The following is a 23,638-nucleotide window of genomic DNA, read 5'->3' as shown; positions in this document are numbered from 1 at the left end:
AACTGTATCTATCAATTTAAGCTTTCGTATAATTTACCTTATCATGATAGCTCTACATGGTTTGTTACCTGGAGGGCAACAATCTGCATTGATGATTCGTGATATTCGCCATCGCCGGCTAGATATATAAAGCAGCGCATACCACATACGAACAAGGTCATACATCACCTGGAACTCTAGCAACATCAAAATGACTGCGCCCGAGAAAGAAGTTCGTCCCGCAGACGAAGAGGTTGCGCGCAGCCTATCGCCCGAACCAAAGAAGTATCCCGGTAAGTCACCCCTACAGTACGCTTGTCCTCTCTAACGAAACAGTCAAATGGTACCGCTCAACCTTCTACAATGCCCTCATCCTGGGTATCTGCAACTTCCTCGCCCCCGGCATCTGGGGCGCCATGAATTCGCTCGGCGCAGGGGGCGCAGAGAAGCCCTACCTCGTCAACGCCGCCAACGCACTGACATTCTGTCTAATGGTGGTGACCTGCTTCTTCGGCAGTGCGGTCGTGCGACTTGTCGGCATCAAATGGACCCTCGTGATCGGGACCATGGGTTACGCTCCGTATGCTGCAGGGCTGTATACGAACAACCGCTTCGGGAACGAATGGTTCGTCCTGCTCGGGGCAGCGCTGTGCGGTCTGTCGGCCGGGCTCTTCTGGATGGCGGAAGGGGCAATTGCGCTGTCGTATCCGGAGCCACACAATCAAGGGCGGTTCCTGGGCTTCTGGCTGAGTTTCCGCGTTGGGGGCCAGATCCTGGGCGGCGCGATCAACCTGGGCATCAATTCGAGCCGGTCGAAGGCCGGGAGCGTCTCGTACTCGGTCTACCTGGTGTTTATTGCGTTACAGGCTTTAGGTCCCTTCGCAGGCTTGCTMCTGAACAAGCCATCCCGGGTGCAGCGAACAGATGGTCTCCCCGTCCGACTGCGTATCTCGCACAGTCCGCTGTACGAGCTCAAGGCTATGGCAAAGCTGTTCATCCGCCGGGACTTTCTGTTGATCGTCCCACTCATCGTGCAGGCCGTGTTCACCGAGGCGATTATGTTCACGTTTCTGTCGCTGTGGTTCTCCGTGCGGGCTCGTGCCCTCGGCTCGTTCCTGTCCGGAATCATCGCCTTGACCGCGGGTAATCTGCTCGGAGCCTTCCTCGACAATCAGAAGCTGTCGCTACGGTCGCGAAGCCGGGCGGCCTTTTTCGTTGTGCTTGGTCTGCAGGGTGCATGGTGGGTTTGGGCGACGGTCATCGTGACGGAGTACCATCGTACGCTGCCGACGTATGACTGGGCGGATGCTGGCTTTGGGCGAGGCTTTGCGCTGTACTTGTTCTGGGTTGCGGGCTTTCAGCTCAATTACATGTATCTGTATGTGCCTTGTCTCCGTCCTTGAATTCGTGCTAACAAGGTCAGTTTCTTTGTCGTCGGCAATCTGGCATCGGATGAAGAAGAGGTTGTCCGGATGGCCAGTCTCCTGCGTGGGACAGAGTCGGCCTCGCAGGCTGTATCGGTATGTCCACTTCGTCTGACGGTGCGATACTTGCTAATTTTTGTAGTATGGTCTGGACAGTGTCAAGATCATGAGCTCTGTTGGCAGCACCTACCTGAATTTTGGTTTGTGGGCTATCGCGCTTCTGCCTGCRTGGCTCGTGATCAAGGAGATTGGAGTGTCTCTGGGAGATAGGAAGGTCGAACGAGAGACTCGGCGGATTGACAGTGATTCGCAAGAATAAACATGTATTCTCTATCGAGAGGTATATATAGAATGTCTGACGAATGGCACGGCTTGCTCACGCAATGGCGAAGCGCCTCATATACATGCAACAATATCAAATAAAACGCAAAATGTCGACGGCTATTCAGACTACAATCTCGCTAAAATCCAGTCTGCAATATCATCGGCAAAGACCTGTCGGTTCTCAGGCAGGTCTGCATGCAGCAGATGACTCCATCCCTCGTAGGACTTGAACTTGCGGTCGGCGACCTTGCCAGTCTGCGCGTCGAACCAGTGCTTGCTGGCATCGTAGCTAGTAACCTGGTCCGCCGTCCCATGAGCCACATACACCGACTTGATGCCATCATTGAGCACCAATTTGCCCGAGGTCAGGTCAGCCGCCCGGTCGAGCATATTGGCAAACATTTCCAGCGTGCCAGTGGTGTGGTTGAGGGGATCCTCCTTGAGCGTCTTCTGCACGACGGGATCACGCACAATCGTCTCGACCTTCATGGGTTGGACGAGTTGGAACCGCGGTAGGAGCCGTCCGGCCAGCCGACCCAGGAGTACGGTAATGATACTGGGTTTCTGCTTCGGGTCGAGCCCGATGAACGGGGCCTCGAGCATGATGCCCCGGAGTCGGGAGACGAGCTCTTGATACTTGGGTGTCGAGGCCAGCGTGGCCACCAGACCGCCGCCCATAGAATGGCCCATCACAAAGACGGGGACATCTGGCGGCACCTCGAACTGAGCCTCGATGAATGCGGCCATGTCGGCCAGGACGGCGGCGGTCGGGCCTGTGTTTCCACGGTCGGCTTTTGTCTGGGCCGACCGACCCCAACCACGTTGGTCGATTCCCGTGCAGAAAATTCCACGGCGGGCTAACGAGGGAAACAGATCATAAGTATTGTTCATGTGGTCACTGAAGCCATGAAAATGGATCAGTTTTGCGACCGGCGGTGTCGTCGGCTGTGGCAGACATCAGTTTAGTGCCAAGCACGGTCAATGGCAGCAGGGAGCAAACGGACAGCCCATGTTTTGTGGTAGACCTCTAGCCCATCAGGGAGCTTGAAGTGGCTTTCGGTGATTGTGACGTCGGTCATCTTGCGGATTTGATGTGTTTCTGATGGACGATGCGATGAAGCACTTTGATCAGAAATAAATCGAAGCCAATCTGGAATATCTCAGCTCGTTCAGCTGCTGATGCTGAGGGAGATCCGAGGCTGTCCACGGCACGTGCAAGGCGCAGTCACGGGATCCGTCGCTGACCTATCACGAGAAAGATCCATTTCTGGAGGATTTGTATGCAGTAGGGAGAATTATACAGCTGGATGCAATACCAGTGCAAATGTTTATACTATAGATTATCAGTCTCATACAATCAACCGAATGTTGGTGAGAGCCATCGCGACCCACCAACTGCGACTTAGAGCTCAATAAATAGGCGACTAAGCCGGTGTCAGCTCCTTGGCTCTCCTTTCCGGCCCAGTTGTAGTAAACTGGGGTCGTGCCTCAAGGAAATTACAAAAGACGGCGCGAATGCCTGCGTGGGGTTTAGTGTATACGGGGTAGAATGCCTGCATAGTGTGCCCGCCTGAGCGAGAACCCGGCTCGGTCAGGGAGCTGAACATGGAATGGGACGCTCATATATGCAATTGGTACATTTCAACAGTAGAGAAGCAATATCAAATCACAGCAAGTAGGTTATTCTCCACGCCAACATAATCAAAACCATCCAAACAAACCAGCAATCATAACCAGAAGTACAGGCGGAAACACCCAATGTTGCAGCTCGCCGCCTCCAACAACCAACCGACTAACAAAACCATCAGTGATGGGTAGGCTCAGAGCTACACACAAGCCCTTGCCCAATAGCCTCTCATCACCAGTAGTCCACAAGAGGGCGACGAGGAGGCCGACAGATATGTTCCGCACGCCCCAAATACGCATGAGCGCGTGGCTGAACGTCTTGGCCTGGGGATCGCTAGGCACAGGGAAGCCAAGGCTTTTGAGGTGATTGTTGGGACGCAGCGTAGCATTCATGCCGAGTGAGATGAGCATTATGCCTAGGCCGAGGCTGCTGTTGAAGATGATGGGGTGTGTCATGGTGAATGATTTTATAAAGTCGTCGTGATAGAATAGTTCACATTAAAGCTACGTTGACTTGACAGAAAGTGATGAGAGTGGAGTCTAAGCTTGGACCAGTAAGCCCAGAACTTGGCGCTGCGAGGAAGGGGTTAATATAATATGGAGTATTATTACGACATCGAATACGCTTGCCAGGTTGCCAAGATAATAAGTGTCATAACCCTATTGGTGAAGAGTTAACACCTAAATGGCCCCACTTTGTCGGGTACATAGTGAGCTGTACGGAGTACCAGCGAGGAGATCTTGTGGAGGATCATAAAGGAGTTGTTGTAGTTCCATAACATCTGTTCGACTGTTCACCTGAGGATATGCCCAGAGCCACATGATGTTCACATGGACGATCTCAGTCCGTGAATCTAATATCACCACCCCATTCTCCCACCGGTTTCCACCAACGCGCCCTTGAAGATACTGCTGGGCCATAACCGACATCAATGATTAATAGAGCTAGATTAGGGGCCATCTTTTTGCCTTATAAGGATGATTAATATGATCTTCCAGGAGGAATCCTTAGCGTTTCATATAAGGGTACCTGAAAGTATTCAAGAGTACAAACATTTGCACTGGTATTGCATCCAGCTGTATGAATCTATGTACTTTGCTTCCTTTCTGCAGAACAGATGTCTACTACTATTTAGTTCTGGCTGTCGGGTCGAGATATATCTTGCTTAAAGAGCCAGGGCCGATATGTTGACAAGTACCTAAGCTTCTGTAAAAGGCAGACCGGAGGCCAATAGTAGAGGTAATTGAGTCTGCCTTCTGAAGGACTATTTGTATTTTCTTTGCATAGTCACTCGAGTCGTCCATGTTCTCGAAGGAAGGCCAAATTCTGGTGGACAGAAGAGCGTAATACTTGCGCAGTCCGCCGTCCCATCAGTCATTGAGGAACGGATGCTCCATCAACCGCCGAGCCGTCTCTCGTTCCTCAGGCAGCCATGCAACCATTTGTTTAATAAGACGGACCCCGTTGCTTTTTGATCTCCAACTCGCCTTATTTGTGGAGCAGGCCAGCAGCGCTTTGTCCCTAATAATAGACTTCGGTCACCTTCCCTTGTAGGTAGGTTGGTTTTCCGGGAGCGGACGGCCAATGCAGAGAATATGTAGAGCTCTGGGGGCGAAGGTGTGCTGAGTACAGAGAAACTATGGGGCCGTCTGTGGGGACGTTGGGTGATATGACCTCCAACACCTGGCAGGTTCACGGACAGTGGGAGTGAACGGTTAACAGAGCACAAGGAGGACCGAATCGCTATCACACAGTACGTGTGCAAGCATCAAGTCGAAGCCCTCTATTAAGCAAGGAATCCAACAGTTGGAAGAGAACCTAGTGTATAAACTAATTTAAGTAACGGCCGCCGCAAGAGCTTTCGCAATCAGCTTCTCACCGAGTGACGTCAAACTCGAAGCATTGGTGATCTCCAGTGTCGAAAGCTCTGCACCTAACGTAGTGCGCGCCCAGTTGCGGAACTCCACCGCCACCAGTGAATCCAAACCATAGATGCTCATGGGGCGACTAGGATCCATAGGTTCTGCTAGCCGAAGAAGCTTGCTGAACTTGACATTTGCAATCCTCACTGCAGTAGGGAGCAGTGAATTTGCGTGTGACGTCTTACTCTGAAGGGCCCCGAGGAGAGTCTGCAGTTCTCTGTCGTCATTGTCAAATCCGGTTCTCGACCTGCATTCATCTTGGCCGCTAAGTATGTGCAGGCCTGAAAACCGGGCGTCCCGCAGTATTTCCGCGTCGCTGGGGATTGGAATGCGAATGCCAGTAACCATTTGACTCGCACTGAGCGGATTGGGTTGCCGAGTAGAATCCTTCTCCTGCTGATATGTAACGAGTTCAAAAATCTGTCGAAGCCTGGCTTCATTAATGGGAGCCCAAGTGTCCGCATTCCGAGTCAGCTGCTTAGCACATTGTCGTGCTCGGCAAGATATCCAATGCCCTCCACAATGCCCAGATCGACCGAGCAGGCGGGCAGTCCAAGACTGCGTCTGTAAACTGCCAATGAATCTAAAAATGTATTTGCACCCGAGTAGTTAGCCTGGCCTTTCTGGCCCACAATTCCGGAGATTGAGGACAACATGGTGAAGAATGACAGTGACATGTTGAGCTCCACTGAGACTTTATGCAGATTCCAAGTTCCTTGGACTTTGCAAGAGAGCGCCTCGTGGTACTCTTGGTGTGTCATTGAGCCGAACATGCGGTCCTGTGACACAGATTAGAGAATGATTAACATATGTGCACAGGGCCAGAAGGCTTACCCTCAACACCATCGCCCCTTGCACAATTCCCCCAATGGGCGGAGTGACTGTCGCAAAGCAGCGACGTACGTCACCCTCGCGTGTCACGTCACCCGTGAGCAAGCTGATTTCACATCCCTGGGCTTCAATGTCCCGGATGACCGTCTGCGATCTGTCGTCCTGGTAGCCGCTACGAGTGATAACGGCTAGATGTTTGGCACCGTTTTTGGCAAGCCAGACAGCCAAGTTTCCGCAGAGTCCTTTGAGGCCACCAACCAGTAGATACGAAACATCAGCATCCAAGCATTGCGCCAAACTTCGCTTAAGTGGATGAACCTGAGGGGTGGTCAATGTAGTGTAAGCAAACTGGCGTCTCTGCGAACACTTACTGGAACGTGAGTGCTGTTCTCCGGGCTACCATTGGAAATCACTAATTTCCCGATATGTTTCCCGCTCCCGAGTAATCGAAACGCCTCCCGAATTTCTTTGACCGGAACAATTTTGATGGGTTCGATAGGCTTCAAATCGCCCTGTTTTACAAGCTTGTAGAGGTGGTCAAGATGCCTATGCAAAGGTCAGCCTGCTTGCGTATTTCCGCAGCTCATATGTTACCTACTGTCCGATGACTTCTTTGGAGAAGGTTGTGAGCGATAAGTCGAGAGCACGGAATGAGGCATTCCGCGCGAACGGCTCCATGGGTAGGGTACTGCGCTCGAGAATATCCTGCTTTCCAATCTCGACCATAACCCCCCCAGCGGCGATGATGCGCCAGCTCTCCTCCAGAAGCTCACCAGTGAGAGAGTTCAAAATGACGTCAACACCGTAACCGTCGGTTGCGGCCAGAATTTGACTAGCAAACGAGATGTCTCGCGAGGAGAATATATGGTCATTGGGAATGTTGAATGTCTTTTGGAGAAACTCCCTTTTCTCCTGTGATCCAACGGTTGTATATACCTGACCGAACGTCAGCAGATCGCGTGATAAACTCGGCTGGTTAACCTCACCTCGCATCCCTTGTACTKACAAAGCTGGATGCTGGCAATGCCAATTCCACCGGCAGCTGAGTGAATGAGGACCTTCTGCCCTTTTCGAATACCAGCAAGTCGGAGCAGAGCTTCCATACTTGTGATAAAAACCACAGGCATGCTGGCTCCTTCTTCAAAGGACATGCTGTCCGTAAGAACCATTGTGTACTCCCTACGTGTGATGACACGATTAGCCAGCGTACCTCGTTCGAACACTGCAACTCGCTGGCCAATATGCCGATCAGCAATACCCGGTCCCACGCGAGTAATGATGCCAGCCCCGTCAAGGCCGAGAAGGCTTTCGTTCTCGGGGATGATCCCCATCGCAACTATAACATCTTTGAAGTTGAGACTAGATGCGTATATCTCAACCTCTATGTACCCAGGCTTCAGGGGTGTCTCAAGTTCCATTCCAACCTCTGCCCATCGCAAAGAATCGATATGGCCGCGCGTGCCGGTAACCAAACGGATGGTAGACTTCGAGCCATGAAGGTCAGCTAGTGCAGTAGGTGTGTCCTGCATTTGAGAGTTGTTCAATTTCTCGTCTGGAAGAAATCTGGGTATATGGAGGATGCCTTTTCGTTCAGCATACTCGAAGTCATTTCTCTTATGAGCCGGCTTCTTCTGAGCCTGCTGGAGGACGGAATCAATAGCTGTAGAGATTGTCCCAGCCGCAACACAAGCACTGGATTCGACATCGAGCGTAATGATGTTGAGCAGCGGCTCTTCAGATCGAATGCTTCGGAAAAGGCCCTGGGTGACTGAAGCGTGCGGGTTGGTTACAGTCATCTGGGAGCCCTGCGTAACCCAAACCATGTTGCATTCCTTTGCTACCAATGCTCTGAGGGCATCCCATTGCGCTTCGTTAGCAGTAGTGAGAACTGGTGTCATGAGCTCGTCCAGAACAAGAACGAGACTTCCGGGCCGAATAGAATCTAAACATGACCCATGGTCGTCAATCTTCCAGCCTTTCCCACTCAAATGCTGACAGATCTCGGTGATGGCCTCGGACGTTTCCGTGCCAGGAAGATGAGCAATCGTGCATTCTCCACCGCTGGCCGTGACAGCACTTGGGAGGGACAATACAAAAACTGTCTCGCACTCCGTTTGATAGACGTATCGCGTGTTGAAACGTTCGGACTCCTCGAAGAACAATGCGGTTGAGACAGAAGCGCCCGATGACGTCGGCAAGATATCTATAGCCTCAGTTGCGGCACTCTGTGGCTCTGACATCAGGACAAATACCACCGTCCCCCTCTCGGCAACAACACCAACGATATTATTGCAAAGAACGGCTAATTTGTCGCTGGAGATCGGCGGTGATTTCACAATAGCGAGATCGAAGGTCTCCGTTGGGCGTTCAAAGTTGCTGTCACTGGGGTCCGACACAGCCATCTTGGCACTATTGTTGCTCGAGTACAACTTCTCTGCACCAAGGACATTCTCTGGGTATTTGCTCATAAAGTGATATGCTTTGCATGCAGCGCGCGTAGCATTCTCTGGCCCTGGTTGATCCAGCCACACACTTGTGGTATCGCCTTGAATTAGGTTGACTTCCAGCACAGACAGCTCTGGTAATTTGTGCGCTATTAAGTCAAGGATTGCATGTAGTGGTGACTTTTGTATGTCATCTGCTCTTCTGACGGCCACGCGGATGGCTTCACCGTCTCTCAAGAGTTCAAAGTCGGGTTTCCACTCGAGTCGAGTGAAGGGATATGGCGCGGCAGAACTGTTGGGAATCTCCAGTTCGTGATGCCTGAGACCTTTCATATCAAAAATCGCGTCGCCAGTAGCTGGGCAGTAAACCGACGAGTATGAAGCGAAATGGACCTGGTCATCAATTCTGCCACGGCCGAGGTACTTTCGCGCCCCAAGAGCAAGACCGATGTCAGGGTGTCTGTCTCGCGGAAAGACGGCGACGTGCAGGCTGTCTATACCTGCAGGAACTAAGAGCTTGTTGATACTGCTTCTGTCACCTCGCCAGAGAGACGGCAAAACTATCTGGAAGCAGCCATCCATAGCCGCCGGATGCAGTGGATAGTGAGACTGCTTCCATTTGGAAGGTGGAACCTTGAGCGCCACCAACGAGCGGCTCTTCTCTTGGCCCAAGATTGCCTCAACCTCAAGATGGTTCTGGAAATTTGGCCCAAAGCCGTATCCAGCATCCCGCATCGAGTTGTACCACAATTTTCCTGGGGTGGCGCATTTTAAGGGCATTGTCAGAGCATCCGGTGCAGCGGGTGTATTCTTGAAATGGCCCTTGCGTAAGCGAACAAAGCCACTACAGTGATTGGTAGTATGTAGAACATCTGAGCTTGCGGTTGACATGATCTCGAATCTTCGCCAAGTTGACTTAAGGCTCTGTGACGGACTGAGGGTGAGCATTATATGAGCATCGGCTGACTCGTCAAGCACAAGCGCCTTTGAAAATTTGACATCCCTCAATTGATAGTGGTAATCATCACAGTTGATCTGGTTCCTTCCATCCTTTGTCGTAGAAACCAATATTGATTGATGAACTGCCTCGATAGCCATGGCGATGTATGCCGATGCAGGGAAGACAACGTCCGAGCCGATTTTGTGGTCACTAAGCCACGGGAGGTCCGACAACTTCAGGATGTTCTTCCATGTTGGCATGTTCCAGGCCGTTCCGGGAACTTTGCTGCCAAGCAAATCGTGATGGATGAATTTCTTGAAACGCCATTCTTGGCTTGCATGGCTCTCGTGCCAGTACTTGGTTGACCGGTTCCAGGCATAGTTGGGCAAGTCGACAATGAGTGATGGTCTGCTGAGAGTGTCCCCTTCGGCAATCTCACTGGCATTCACCCTCAACAGGGACACCTCCCCACCTCTGATGAAAAGTTGACCAGCGACAGAGTAGAGAGCACGCAGATTATTTGCGCCGCGCTTTGATGCCGAGGTGTATGTAACATTTGCGCCGCCATCCGGTAATGTCTTCCGGATCTGTTCAATAGGGCCCGCAAGCGCGTCACTTGGGCCGATCTCGACCAAGAAATCCGCGCCATTTTCTCTGTCCTTCATCATTTCTAGACATGCGTCATTGAATCGAACCGGCGACACCATGTTCGCCTCCCAGTATGCCACGTCAGGGTTCGTGCCAGAGCCCAGAATTGCGTTGATCACCGATGAGTACATGTTGGCTGAATTTGATCGTCCGCATTTTTTCTCCCAGTCCATGGCGCCCGTTAATAGCCTCTCGTATGTTTTAGTAATGTCTGCCATGTGGGACGAGTGGTAGGCCAAATCAACTTGCAGCAGGCGCGTAAAGTAACCGTCAGCGTTGATCGCCTCTCCGGCTAAACGTAGAGCTGTAACGGTGCCAGCAAGCGTCACGCTTAATGGACTGTTGTAGCAAGCGATTTGCGGTACGTCTGCATTTCCACGTCGGCGGAATCTGTCCAAGTACGGCTGGACTTGGTGGGCGCTGAGTCCAACCGCCATCATGCCCAGAGGCTCCAAAGACTGCGGCGTTCCTTTTGCCGCATATCCACGAAGATATGCGACTGCAATTGCTTCTTCCGGAGTAAGAAATCCGGCAGCACAAGCGGCTGCAATCTCACCAGACGAGTGGCCAATAACAGCTCGAGGGGAAATGCCCCAAGATGTGAGAACTTCCACGATTGCAAGTTGCAGAGCGGTGACCAGTGGTTGCGCGAACTCGGGCAGGCGCATATGTTCTGGTGTTCTCTCTTCAGTCAATTCCCCGAGGAGTAACCAGTTGGGCCTAACGGTGGCGGGGAGGCGTTGGAGGGCAGCATCTAGTCTCCTGATCATACGGCCGGCGGTCAGGGGGAAAGAGTCAAGCAAATCGCGGCCCATTTGTGGCCACTGTGCTCCTTGTCCTGTGAATACAAACCCAATTCTTGGCGGCTGCGCAGCCTTCGTGCCGAATGTGACAGTATCAGGATTAACATGATCGCTCCTGACAGACTCACTGTTCGGCACGATGTCAAACGCCCGGTGGTAGTGCCTCGTTCTTCGATCTGACAGGGTGTAGGCGAGGTCAGACATCTTCATACGCACGCTTGGGTTGGTCAAATGTGCGCGCAGGCTTGCTAGATAAGACTTGACAGAGTCCAGTCTGGCAGCGGAAAAGACAAGAACTCGAAAAGGCCCTCTTGCTGGCGTATGTTTCTCGACATCACCATCACTGACTTCGTCAAAGAAACTATCAAGTTCACGGCAATAGGATATTGAATGTTCCAGCGTAGGTTGGATGTTTCGATCTCTCATAAAATGCTCTGCCGAGTCGATGATGACGTGGGCATTGGTACCGCCGAAGCCGAACGAGTTGATGCTAGCGCGTCGATATGAGTCTGTGGACTCCGGCCATTTCAACGCTGATCTCGATACGAGCAGACGAAGCTTTCTGAAGTCAATGTTGGGATTTGGTGTGATGAAAGATGGGGTGCCGGGAATGAGGCCTGACTCAACGGCCATGGTAGCTTTGAGGAGTGACGAGATACCAGCTGCATTCTCCGAGTGTCCAACGTTGCTCTTTATTGAACCGATGATGAGGGGTTCGTCATCATCGCGTGATGCAGCAAAGACCATCCCAGCTCCATTTGCTTCGATAGGGTCTCCAGCTTGAGTTCCGGTACCGTGGCATTCCAAAAAGCTCGTGGTTCGAAAGTCCGATATGCCGGCGTAAGCATACGCGGCCCTGATAGCTGATGCCTGGGATTCAGAGCTAGGACTAGCAATGCCAGGAGTCCGGCCATTGCTATTGGAAGAGGTACCCCGAATAACGGCCCTTATGGGATCACCGTCTCGCACCGCGTCTTTGAGTCGCTTGATGAAGATGCAGTTGACAGCCTCGGCCTTGACGTAACCATCGGCCTTCGCGTCAAACGTGTGGCATCTTCCAGATTCAGAGACGGTTCCTCTAAGGGATCCTGACCCGACAGCATGTTCGGGATTGCAGTTAATGTTGGCGCTGGCGATTATAGCCCCTTCCATAGTTCCAGAAATCTACAGGCAATATCCAACGAGACCAAACCACCAGAGCAGGCTGTGTCAATCGTTAAACTATTGTCCAATGTTAGAGTAAACCGTGGAACGAGCATTGGAGAGCCACCTGCCTCGGACCAGTTATGTTCAAAAAGTGGCTAATCCGGTTACTCTGAATGGAGCGACCAACACCCACGGCGATATCATCGGCTCTGTTTGCCGGATCCCGGGCCTGAATGTCTTGGAAGTCTTGTATTCGAGACAGTTTGGCCGTGTGTTAGACAATGATGCTTGTTCAGGAGGGCCTGGAGGCGACTCACCAACTGCATAGCTAGCTACGAAACAGCCAATTCCTTTGCCAGATATGTCCTCAAGGGTTATACCGCCATTTTCAAGGCATTCGTACACGACTTCCAATAGCTGGCGTTGTTGTGGTTCCATGGCAATAGCCTCGGTTCTGTTCAAATTGAAGAACTGCGCATCAAAGCCGTGCAGGTCGATGTCTTCAAGGAACATTCCGCCGGGCGAAACCATGGTGTGAGTCTTTCGCGACCCATCGAAATGACCATTGATGTCGAAGCGCGAGTTTGGTGGTGAGTTGGACATCGCGATGCGTCCCTCCAGGAGTAATTCCCAAAGCGACCCTGGAGACAGACAGTGACCGGGAAGGCGACACGCCATGGATACAATCGCTATGGGCTCGGGACCAGTTGCGATGGCGCAGTCCTGCTGATTCTTTTGGCGCGTCATCTCTGGTTTGTGAAGCTCAGTGTTGCGTGTTTAGAGTGGGTGTTGGACAGGTCTTTTGTCCCTGTCGGTACAATATTTGCCCGTGAGTCTGTCTTGGGCCTTAATATGAGAGGATTCGGACACGCTCATAGCTCGGGTAAGCCGTCAGCGACATTATATGAAGAAACTGTGTAATGTACCCTTCCTTGCAGGCCCATTGAGTTGCCACGAGTCGCTTGCGGCATATGAAAACAAGATCACTTGCAGCCTGCAACCTCCCTAGTGGTCGCATTTTTTCCATTACAGTTCAACTCTGCGTCCAATACTACCCGTTTTGGGACCTCTCGAACAGAGATCACGCTACTTGAACCCATACAATACATCTTTTAAAAAACATTGGAGGGCAGCGTAGCTCGTGAAAGCAAGCAGTTGTCCATTGGCCTCAACTGGTATCTCGATCAAAGTGCCTTCCTTGTACTCAATCTCATGCTGTAACATGTGTGATGTGGTGGTGTCTCCAGCGTTCAGAATGCGCTGAGACTCAAAAGTTCACGATCGGCCGACGGAGGAAAGAACACGATGAACCACACCGCTCGCTTAGAAGTTAAGAAGGACACCCATTAATGTTTAGCGGTGAGTGCCGTAGAGGACGCGTTCCGGGCAACGGAAGCTTGCTTTTTGTTTCCGCTAAGAATCTTGATCAGGGTGCCGTTTTTGCTTGTGTTTTCTGTGCTGGATGTGTCTCAGTCAACTTGGCATTTCACCATTGCGCCGCGGCACAGGACAGCGGCGTGAAGGTGGTGATATCAGCATTGCTTCCCCTCCCTGCAGCCCTTCATGGAAAGTCTCGGACTGTATGCAGTCACACACCGACATTTCAGCGAATACCGACAGTGATATGCACACCGACATTTTTAGTACACAGCGACATTCTTGATCACTGTTGCACAGCTCGACCATTTTCAGGGATGCCATGTTGAGTGCGCGCACAAGCAGTCGGTCCATTAAATGGGGTAGGAACTTGCTGGCCAGCACAGAACGAGAAGAAAGCAGGAGCATTACTTCTCCAACCCATCAGGAGCACTTGAATCATGCCTTGTCGTGAAAATGTCGAGTTCACTACGCTCGATGGGCTTACTCTCCGAGGATGGCTGTTCCCAGCACCTGAAAGGGGCCCAGCCATTATCATGACGCCAGGGGTACGTACTGACGCTCCACGCATACTTGCGAGTGAGAAGTTCACAAATTTCATAGTTCAATAATGTTAAAGAGATGGTCACATCTCAAGCAGCCGAACACTTTCACAATGCTGGTTTTACAGTTCTCAGCTACGACCCAAGGTCGACAGGGGAAAGTGACGGCACACCACGGAACGAGATCCACCCGAGTCATAATGTCGAGGATTATCACGATGCCCTTTCGTTCCTGAAGTCGCATCCAATGGTCGACCCAGCGCGCATTGCCATTTGGGGATACTCACTCAGTGGTACGGTAGCGCTTTGTGCTGCGGCACTTGACAAGCGTTTTCGAGCTGTGGTGGCTGTCGCTCCAACTACTGTTTGGGAGCTGTCCAAACGGCACCAGGTGCTTGCGAAAGCCATGATGGACAGAGAGTCCCGGCTAGTTGGAAATAGACCCACTTACCTCCCCATGGTGACGGAGTCGGGTGAACAGCCTGCCGGTTTCGGAACTGGTTTAGGCGCCGAGGGCGTGTACCAGATCGTCCGAAGGGCCGTTGATGTGCTGCCAAGTTTTGTGCCCACCACAACCCTCAGCAGTTTCTACCACATTTCGGCGTTCCAGCCGTTCGGGTTAATGCCCTTTGTATCCCCCACCCCCGCCMTGTTGGTTTATGGAGAGAATGACTTAATGTCTCCCCCTGAACTACAAAGGTCATTGATATATKATGTCCTTCGGGAACCAAAGCAGCTGTTCGCAGTACCCAACAAGGGCCACATGGACGTGCTAAGCGATCCAAACGCCTTCGACGTCTTTGACGCCCAAGTCACTTTCCTTCGCAAATTCCTGAAATGATACTTCTGGGGGTTGCTAGAGGCTGGATGCGGCGGACCCCACATCTCGTATTGATTCAGAAAGTAGTTTGCATGCCTTGGGCATTGAGCGAGCCTGGAATCTAACTGTTGTAGGACACAGCTTGTCAGACTCACTGCCTGTTGTGAAACCTGCTGTAGAAGGCAGAATTAGATTTGTCGATGCATAGATACACTAGCCTCTCTAGTACAGAAAACCAACTGACTGAAGGATCTTTCGTTGCAACACCTTCTTCGCCAGACCCCGCTATTCTGACGTTCATTCCCGCTGTGGCCCTTGACATAGAAGTAGAAATTAGCTATAATTACTCTAAGATAATAGTAAAATAACTAGGCTCTATAGACTAGGGATATATAACCACCCTAAAGACCTAATAAAGAGAAGCTAATAGAGTATAGCTCTATAAGATATAGTAATTATATAATTAGGTATAGGATTCGATTATTAATTTATTATAATATTTAAGATTATAATTAACTATTTTCCTTACTGCTGTTCCTTAGCAGGTGGGCTAGGTTTAGTAAATTTATAGAGACGTAATACTCTACCGCACCATAGGAAAGACCCAAGGCCTAGCCCAAGACTTAACATATACTTCCCCAAGGTTTGCGGAATAAATGCTCGGAGCTATAGGCCCTAGGAGGTCTATGATGAAATATTACAAGTGTTGTACTTGGCCACGCACTCAAGATGGATGTATTTTTGAGAACAAACCTAGATATCCATCTAATATGTGATACTCTATTTCCGTCAATTAAATGTACTCATCGTGATCTAATCGTAGGATATGAGGATCCGGGGGAAGGTTCGGCTCGGGGGGTTGCTAGTGTATCAGAGAAACTGTGACCTGGAACCGACCATATTTTGCTAACCCCGACTTAGAGAGTATTACGATAACTTGTTCTGAGAGCGTCCATCACTTCTTCAAACGTCAAATTCTCACTACTTAAGTAGACATTAAACTTGACTCAAGGTCTCTGAATTCGAATTCCAGTACTATTTCAAAGATACACCAGGAGGGGAAGGGAGATAGCAGCCACAGGTAGGCGGTGGTGAGCAGCAGGAAGACAGTGTAATGGAACTAGACTGGTCATGGGTTGGGTTTGGATGGATCCACATGGGGTTCAACCCAACCCAAATGGGTTTTGGGTTAACCCATGACGTTAGCTATCTACCTTGAAATCCATGTGGGTTGGATTATGGATACCCCTTCTACCCATATTTTGCATGTGACTTTAAACTATACTACTTTAGTAGGTAGAAAGATCTCTCATTAAGAGAATATTATAGATATTATAGATAATCTATAACCTATAAGCCCATTAATATTATTATAAACATACTGGAACGCTGACATGGCGAGGCTAGGTTTATGAGTTTATAAATTATAATATATTATATATTAATTTTATCTTTAATCTTTATTATATCCTATAGACTATCTTAATAATTTATAAGTTAAAGGCTATACTTGACTATGCAAAAGACCTAGTTCTGAATACTTTTAGCCTTATAATTAATAGTCTTATAATGCAAACTACCCAGCCTAATATTTAGTTTAGTTAAAACCAGCGCCTATCTCCTAGCACTAATAGTTATTAAGATCTCTATAATAAGAAATTCTTCTAGCTAATAAGAGGTCCCTAGCCCTGGAAGTATAGGGTGTAGGCTTCTTAAGTTTATAGGAAAGTAATTCTATAATTTACTTATAAAGACTTAAATAGTTATAGTAAGGCGGTATGGTCTAAATATATTATCTATATATCTCTGTATATCTATATGGTTTCTTTTTAGAATAAAGTATAATTAAGAAGCATGGTTAGCTGAGCAGTAGAAATATATAATTTTTGCCTACTAATATAGCATATTTAAAATATAGATAATATTTTACCTTCTCCTTTAATATTAATATTTTAATATTCTACCTATACACTGTGATAGATATACTTAAAGAAAGAAGGAATATAACTATATAAGAATACTTTTCTAATCTGTATAAGAGATTATTTAAATTTTAATATATATAGTAGATAGACTATATATTTAAAAATGCCTATAAGGGAGTGCTAATATATATATAAACTATATATACTATATATTATATTTATATAACTAGAAGTCTTTCTAAACCATAAAAAGATAAGTATTACTATAAATACTATATTATAAATCTCTTAATGAGAGATTTAATATGTTTTAGCATGGAGAGTAGTATTTAATTAATATATAGAATCTATATTACAAATTTATAATACTTAATAATTTAATAATAAATTAATAATCACATTTATATAATACTCTTATTGGGAGAGATTACTAAGCAGTTATATAACTAACTAAATATTAAACTTTCTTTATTTATTTACTTATTTAAATTAATTAAGTATAATATAAAGAACAATTAATTCTGCTTAATAATATTCACTATTAAATATTATTAATAGAGAGGTTGAATGATACTAGTATTAAATATATTAATAAGAATGCTCCTTAGCCTTGCAGGATCTCTTTCTCTTCTTTTTTATAGATTTTATTAAAACTTAGTTTTTTTAATCTCCCAGCCTATTTATTATTTATTTATTAAGTCTTGACACCCACTCTTAAAATCTCTTATTAAGAGATTTTATAATCTACTAGCCTATTTATTATCTATTCTATAACCCTTACTCCCACCTTATAATTCTCTTATTAGGAGATTTAAAGTAATATAGGGAGGAAAAAGAAGGATAAGTAAGCTAATACCCTAGTTATATAAGAAGTTAAGATTAGTAAAGATAAAATAATGCAGAATCTAGAGTAATACTTTCTAGGAATTATTATTTTTAATATATACCTGCTGCAGACTTAGTAGAGAAGAGGCTAAAATTATATCTTAAACTAAAAATATATTAATAACCTTAAATAGTAATTTATAATAAATATCCGCCGGTACACACTAGATGATAGGATGTGGGTTATGCTATCTAAGTTAGACTTTAATACCTACCTTACTTAGATTTTTATAAGAACTAATAATAAATAACTAATACTAGATAACCTAGATAAACTTATAATATAATCCTGCCTGCAGACCATAGACTTACTTACTATTAATTAGGTATAGCTAATCCCAGGTATTATAGTACTAGTCCTCCAGGCTAGGTAATATAAAAGAGAGGCATTAATAAGTCTCTACAGAGAGATAAGTAAGGCTACTATAAGAGGTGATATTAATCTATAAGGCAAGCAGATTAAGCTACCTAATAATATAGTAAGAAATCTCCTAATAAGAGATTTCTACTTATACTAGAGCTAACTTACTATAGGCATATTTATAGGCCTGTAATATTTAGGATAAAGACTAATTAGATAAACCCTTACTATATTATCTATAAGCTAATTATAAAATAGTCTATAAGATAAATATAAGCAGTGAGTTAATACATGCTATTATAGATATTATTAATAATCTCCCTAGGGACTATAATATCTATAAACTCAGCCCTTCCTTCTTCACTAAATAGGCTATATTAATATTCAGGGTAGACCAAAAATTAGTGCCTAGAATTCTTACTCTTTTAAGATATTATAACTTCTAAGCTACTACTAAGTTTTTTATATTAATATAGTATAGCCAGAATATTACCTCCCTTAGGTGCTTAGAAACCATTATCTCTTAGAAGCTAGATTTTATAAGTATAAGTCTAAAGAATTAATATATAGATACTAATTCTCTTAATGTTAGATTTATTTGCCCTTCTTTAAAAAGTTTAGGAAGCTCTATAATGATGTCTTTAGGGATATAGATCTATCAGTCTCTCTTAATAATTAGAAACACATCTTTAAACTTAAAAAGAAGAAAAATTATTATCTAAATGCTATATATACTCTCTTCCTTCCTAAAAAGGAAGACTTTAATAGCTAAAATATCTTAGATTTTCTTCAGCTGCTAGATAGTATTAGTAATAATCTATTAACTTAGTAAGTACTAGCAGAGCTAGTAGTTATTAAAACTTATATACTTAAACACTATTGCCTGTAGTTTTTAGAGGCCCTAAATAATAATTAGTATATCTATATATTTATAACATTTTATAATAAGGAGGAAAGGTTTAAAGAATAGTAAATCTCTTATTATTAGATTCTAGTATATACTAATAAAAGTATAGGTTAGTACTGATTAAAAAATATAAGGTTAGTGTAATTATCAGGGAGGTGCTGAAATATATTATATTTTAGGTGGAACCATCCTAGAAATATCTAGCTGCCATAGCTAATAACCTTAAAAGTTTTATATAGGATTAAGCTATTAAAGAGTATATTTTTCTAACCTTAACACTCACTGATGATATAACTAAGCTATTTTTAGTTAATAAGGACCTTCTTAAATACTCATAAGATTTTATTTATAAGGTTTTTAATTTAGTAGACTAAAATCTACTATAGCATAACTCATCTACTGCATTAGTAAGACTAATCTCTTAATAGTAGATTTTAATTAACTTTATATTAGACTGCCCTGCCAGATAAAGATCTATAAAAAGAAAAACTAGCTACTATTTTAGGTATTACTATATAAGAATAGAAAAAGAAGTATAAAGCTACTCTAGTAAATTTTAAGAGTAAGTTAGTAATATACTATAAATAATTCAGATATTAAAACTAGGCATATCTCTTATAGTCTATAATTAACTATATAGGCCCTTACTTTTATAGTATTATAGCAGAGTTTAATAAGAAGGACTACAGAGTATACTAATTAAATCTCCTAATATAAGATTTATACTAATATTTATTAGAATAAGGAGATTAATATTATTAGAGAGTCTAACTAGGGTTTTCTTATTATGGACACTAATATAAAAGATAATTTAATATTCTAATAGACTCTATCCCTAGACACTAAGAATGTCAAGAAGACCCTTATTAAAGAAGGGGAGGTGTTTAGAGCTATAGTCTATTATAGGCTACTAAAGCAGTCTATGCTTATAACCCTTAAGTATAGGATAAATATTATTAGAGCACCTGAACTAGAGATCATCAGGAACTAAGTATATTATAAATCTCTTAATAAGAGAATCTATATCTGCTAATCTTAACTAGGATGACTATAAGGAAGCTTATAATATACTAAAAGAACTTACTAGCACCCTAGAGCAAGCAGGCTAGAGTCTATAGATAGACTTTTTTAATGAAGACCTCACCTAGTATACTATATATATACAGTAAAAGTCATCCTCTAGTACCCCTAAAAAGACTGGGTTTCTGGTAGCTAAGCTATTAAAATTTAGTAACTACTTAATAGTAGATAGGATGATAGCACTAAAGGACATAAATATAAAGTTAGTTAAGAAAAACTTACTAAAGAGAAAGACTAGTAAGGCAAAAGCAAAAGGTATATAATTTCTATTTACTAACTATAATCTCTTATTAAGAGATTATAGTAGATAGCTAATATCCCCTAGGTAATACTAGTAAGTTAAAGCACTAAAAGCTAGACTCTACACCCCCTATAGTAGATCCTTTAGGAGCAAGTCCTCTAGCAGAAGGTTCTTCTTAAAGGAGGTGTTAGCTATTTATCTATAGTAAGATATATTCTATACTATTAGTATAATAATCATCTTGCTAGCACTACAACTGCTCTTTTTAGTTTTTATTTCCTTATACTAGGGGTACTACTGCTAATATTATAGATAGTAATCTATTTTCCTTTTTTATTTTTTTCTTTATTTTTTTCCTTTTTTCCTTACTAGTATATAATCTCTTATTAAGAGATTTAGTAATTAGTAGGATTATTTTTAGTTAGTATAAGAAATAAGCACCTACTTATTCCTAATCTTTTATTAGGATATTTAGGGTTCAGTAGGATTATTATTATTTAGTATCTAAAATTAGAAATCTACTTAGTCCTAAATACTTAGTACCTAGACTCTTTTACTCTTTCCTATCTTCTTAAAAAATTCTAATTCTAGTCTCTCTGTAATCCCTAATATTTTTATTTATTAAATTAAAAATACTCTTCTCTACTCCATTACTATCTATAGATAATTCTTAAGAATTTAATATATAGTTAGATATATAGTCTTCCTTTAAGGCCCAAGCCTGCTAATCTATAATTAGGCTAAGTTCTTCTATCTTATACTTTATTCCTAATAATACTTTAGAGGCTATACTAACTAAGATTACAGCCCTATTCTCTACTTAATCTCCTATTATACTATCTATACTTAACCAAGTCCCTGGTAGTAAAAAATTTTATTAAGTAGTCCTTTATCCTATAAATACTAAGCTATAAGTAGACTTCTATTCTTAGTAGAATAAAATATCTTGTGCCAAAACCTGTGCAGTAAAGAATATTAAGCTAAGATAGTTATATAGGTAAGTAGAAGTATAGGATTATTTTATAGAGGCTATAGGTATCCCTTCTAGTAAACCCTTACTTTACTATATAACTAATAGATATAGAGCTCTATTTACTTACCCTAACTTCCTAAAGTAAAATAGGACAACTAATCTATATTATTATTTAAAGAGATATTAAGGTTCTTAAGATAGTTATAGATTAGAGAGAAGTCTATAATAATATCTTATTACTAAGGTTTGCTCTTTAATCTCTTATTATTAAATTATATATTAATTATTAGGATTGTACCTATACCCTAGAATAATTTATTAACTAGCTCCTTTAATTTATTATTACCTATTAACTCCTCTTTTATATAGTTAAATATATCTAATTTATATGCATGATTTAAATGGTAAATCTAGATATATATATTCCCTCCTATATCACTCTTACTGAGCGCCTCTAAAAACTTACTCTTATTAGTTATTCAGAACTTATTATAAAACTTCTACTAAATAGTAAAATTTCCTTAGCTCTAGACTGCTGGATAAATCCTAACTATAAGCTATTTCTTACTATTACTGCTTACTTTATTAATAAAAGGTTTAAATTTTAGGAGATGCTCCTTAGGTTTTATCTAATTAAGGGTAAGTATACTAGAAACTATCTTACAGAGATTATTATAAATATCCTTTCTCTTTATAGTCTTTAATCTTATATTCTTACTATCACTACTAATAATATAAGTAATAATAGGAAGATAATATAAGTATTAGGAACTAAACTCTAGAAAGGACTGTAGCTTAGTTCTTTTTAATAGATAATATTTAATCTAGGACTTATAGGTGTACTTTATATATATATATAGTTAACTTCTCATTCAACAAGACAGATTATTAATAATATCTAATATATACCTTGCCTAGCCTATGTCCTTTAGCTTATAGTAAAAGCTTTCCTAATCTAGTTAAATATTAAATTAGAAGATAACCAGATTATAAAGACTTAGTCTAAGGATGATTAGCAGCTTTAAAGTCCACCTAGCTTAAAATAATCTTTTAAGAAGGTTTGACTTCCTTAATCTCTTATTAATAGATTTCTAATAATTTCTCTCTATAGATATAAAAGATTATTAAGTTTATAAATATAAGTCCTTAATACTAATAGAAGTTTATTTAAATCTAATATAATAAGGGTTAAGAATCTTAAAAGATATACCTTCTCCTATAAGACTGTAAGATATGATGGAATTTAATATACTTAATACTTTGCTAGGCACTAAAACTATAAAGTAAGGTAAATATCTTTATAAATACTTAGAATCAGCCTAATATTAAGTATCTTTAGCTCTCTGATTTTAAGTGGAAGCATCTTAAATATCTAATTAAACTTCTCTATCCATTCTTTACCTTTATAATAAATCTTTTAATATTAGGACCTAGTGTGCATAATATATACATAGTCTATAATATCTTATTTACTTATCTAAAAGATATAAGTAAAAGAATAGAGAAGAAGAGGGCCCCTTAGAAAAGATATCTTGTAAAGGCACTGCAAGCAGCCTCTAATAAGCTAAAGAAGTACTATAGCTATACTTACTAGATAGAAGGGTATATTTATACTATTATAATAATTTTTAATCCTTCCTAGAAGCTATTAATTTTTTAGAAGGGCTCTTAGGCAGAGGAGTAGATTAACTGGTATAAGAAGTATACTATAACTTTTTAAGAACTCTTTTATTACTATTACCTCCTATATCCTAATACTACCACCCCTTCTATCTAGCTAAAGTAAAAGGAAGGCCTATAGCAGGCTATCTTTGAGCTCTAGAAATAAAAATAAAAATAGTTATCTTAGTTAGGTTAACTCTATCCAGAGTTAGAGACCTATCTTTAAGAAGATATAATTTCCTCTGCTTACTATTATTAAATCTAATATTAAGAGATTAGGTACTAAAGTCCCTAAAAACCTAGATATTCTTAACTAGTAGTAATAGAATTCTAGATAATTTCTAATACTTAGTTATATAGTATCTAACTTTCTTGCTATCCCTTCTAGTAGTGTTAGTATTAAATAGCTTTTTAATAGTACTTAAAATATTTATTACTACCATTATGCACAATTATATACAGCTACTATTAAGTTAATTATAATCTAGATATATATAGATAGGTTTGCTATTACCTAAGACTATGCTAAGTTATATAATATCTCTAAGTCTAAGGAACTACTTGAGAAACAGGATCTATATTACTATTATAATCAGTTAGTGAGTGAGGTGGATGATGTGATGAGTTAAATATATATTAATGACTATAAGGATCCTGATTTCTTTAATAAAGATATTAATTTACTTAATGAGGCTTTTACTTTCCCTAATAATATAGATGGTGATGGCAATGCTATATCTACTATCTTACCTTTACCTTCTAAGCCTATTATAGCTC

The 23,638-nt window shown here is 43.1% G+C and overlaps 5 protein-coding genes across 5 annotated transcripts; 2 read left to right on the top strand and 3 right to left on the bottom strand.

Annotated features, from left to right (window-relative positions):
* Positions 1–190: 190 nt before the first annotated feature.
* Asppvi_007013 (DUF895 domain membrane protein) lies at positions 191–1,722 on the top strand (the record flags this gene model as incomplete). Its single annotated transcript, XM_043302907.1, has 4 exons — positions 191–272; positions 316–1,357; positions 1,403–1,499; positions 1,546–1,722. 4 exons carry the CDS (start codon positions 191–193, stop codon positions 1,720–1,722), a joined length of 1,398 nt encoding a protein of 465 aa, XP_043158842.1.
* Positions 1,723–1,853: 131 nt separating this feature from the next.
* Positions 1,854–2,806, bottom strand: Asppvi_007012 (acylglycerol lipase; the record flags this gene model as incomplete). The annotated part of the gene is made up of 2 exons (XM_043302906.1): positions 1,854–2,672; positions 2,732–2,806. 2 exons carry the CDS (start codon positions 2,804–2,806, stop codon positions 1,854–1,856), a joined length of 894 nt encoding a protein of 297 aa, XP_043158841.1.
* A 622-nt stretch (positions 2,807–3,428) lies between these two features.
* Positions 3,429–3,809, bottom strand: Asppvi_007011 (DUF4267 domain-containing protein; the record flags this gene model as incomplete). The annotated part of the gene is made up of 1 exon (XM_043302905.1): positions 3,429–3,809. The coding sequence occupies one exon, from the start codon at positions 3,807–3,809 to the stop codon at positions 3,429–3,431; it is 381 nt and encodes a 126-aa protein (XP_043158840.1).
* Positions 3,810–5,189: 1,380 nt separating this feature from the next.
* On the bottom strand, positions 5,190–12,835 carry Asppvi_007009 (type I polyketide synthase; the record flags this gene model as incomplete). The annotated part of the gene is made up of 8 exons (XM_043302904.1): positions 5,190–5,696; positions 5,762–6,055; positions 6,111–6,425; positions 6,479–6,653; positions 6,706–7,043; positions 7,094–12,030; positions 12,188–12,334; positions 12,406–12,835. The coding sequence occupies 8 exons, from the start codon at positions 12,833–12,835 to the stop codon at positions 5,190–5,192; spliced, it is 7,143 nt and encodes a 2,380-aa protein (XP_043158839.1).
* Positions 12,836–13,905: 1,070 nt separating this feature from the next.
* On the top strand, positions 13,906–14,848 carry Asppvi_007008 (alpha/beta hydrolase; the record flags this gene model as incomplete). Its single annotated transcript, XM_043302903.1, has 2 exons — positions 13,906–14,013; positions 14,069–14,848. The coding sequence occupies 2 exons, from the start codon at positions 13,906–13,908 to the stop codon at positions 14,846–14,848; spliced, it is 888 nt and encodes a 295-aa protein (XP_043158838.1).
* Positions 14,849–23,638: the final 8,790 nt, after the last annotated feature.

The sequence above is a fragment of the Aspergillus pseudoviridinutans genome, assembly GCF_018340605.1.
Source record: "Aspergillus pseudoviridinutans IFM 55266 DNA, scaffold_4, whole genome shotgun sequence".
Taxonomy (NCBI): Eukaryota; Fungi; Ascomycota; class Eurotiomycetes; order Eurotiales; family Aspergillaceae; genus Aspergillus; species Aspergillus pseudoviridinutans.
This window is presented reverse-complemented; position numbering and strand designations above follow the sequence as displayed.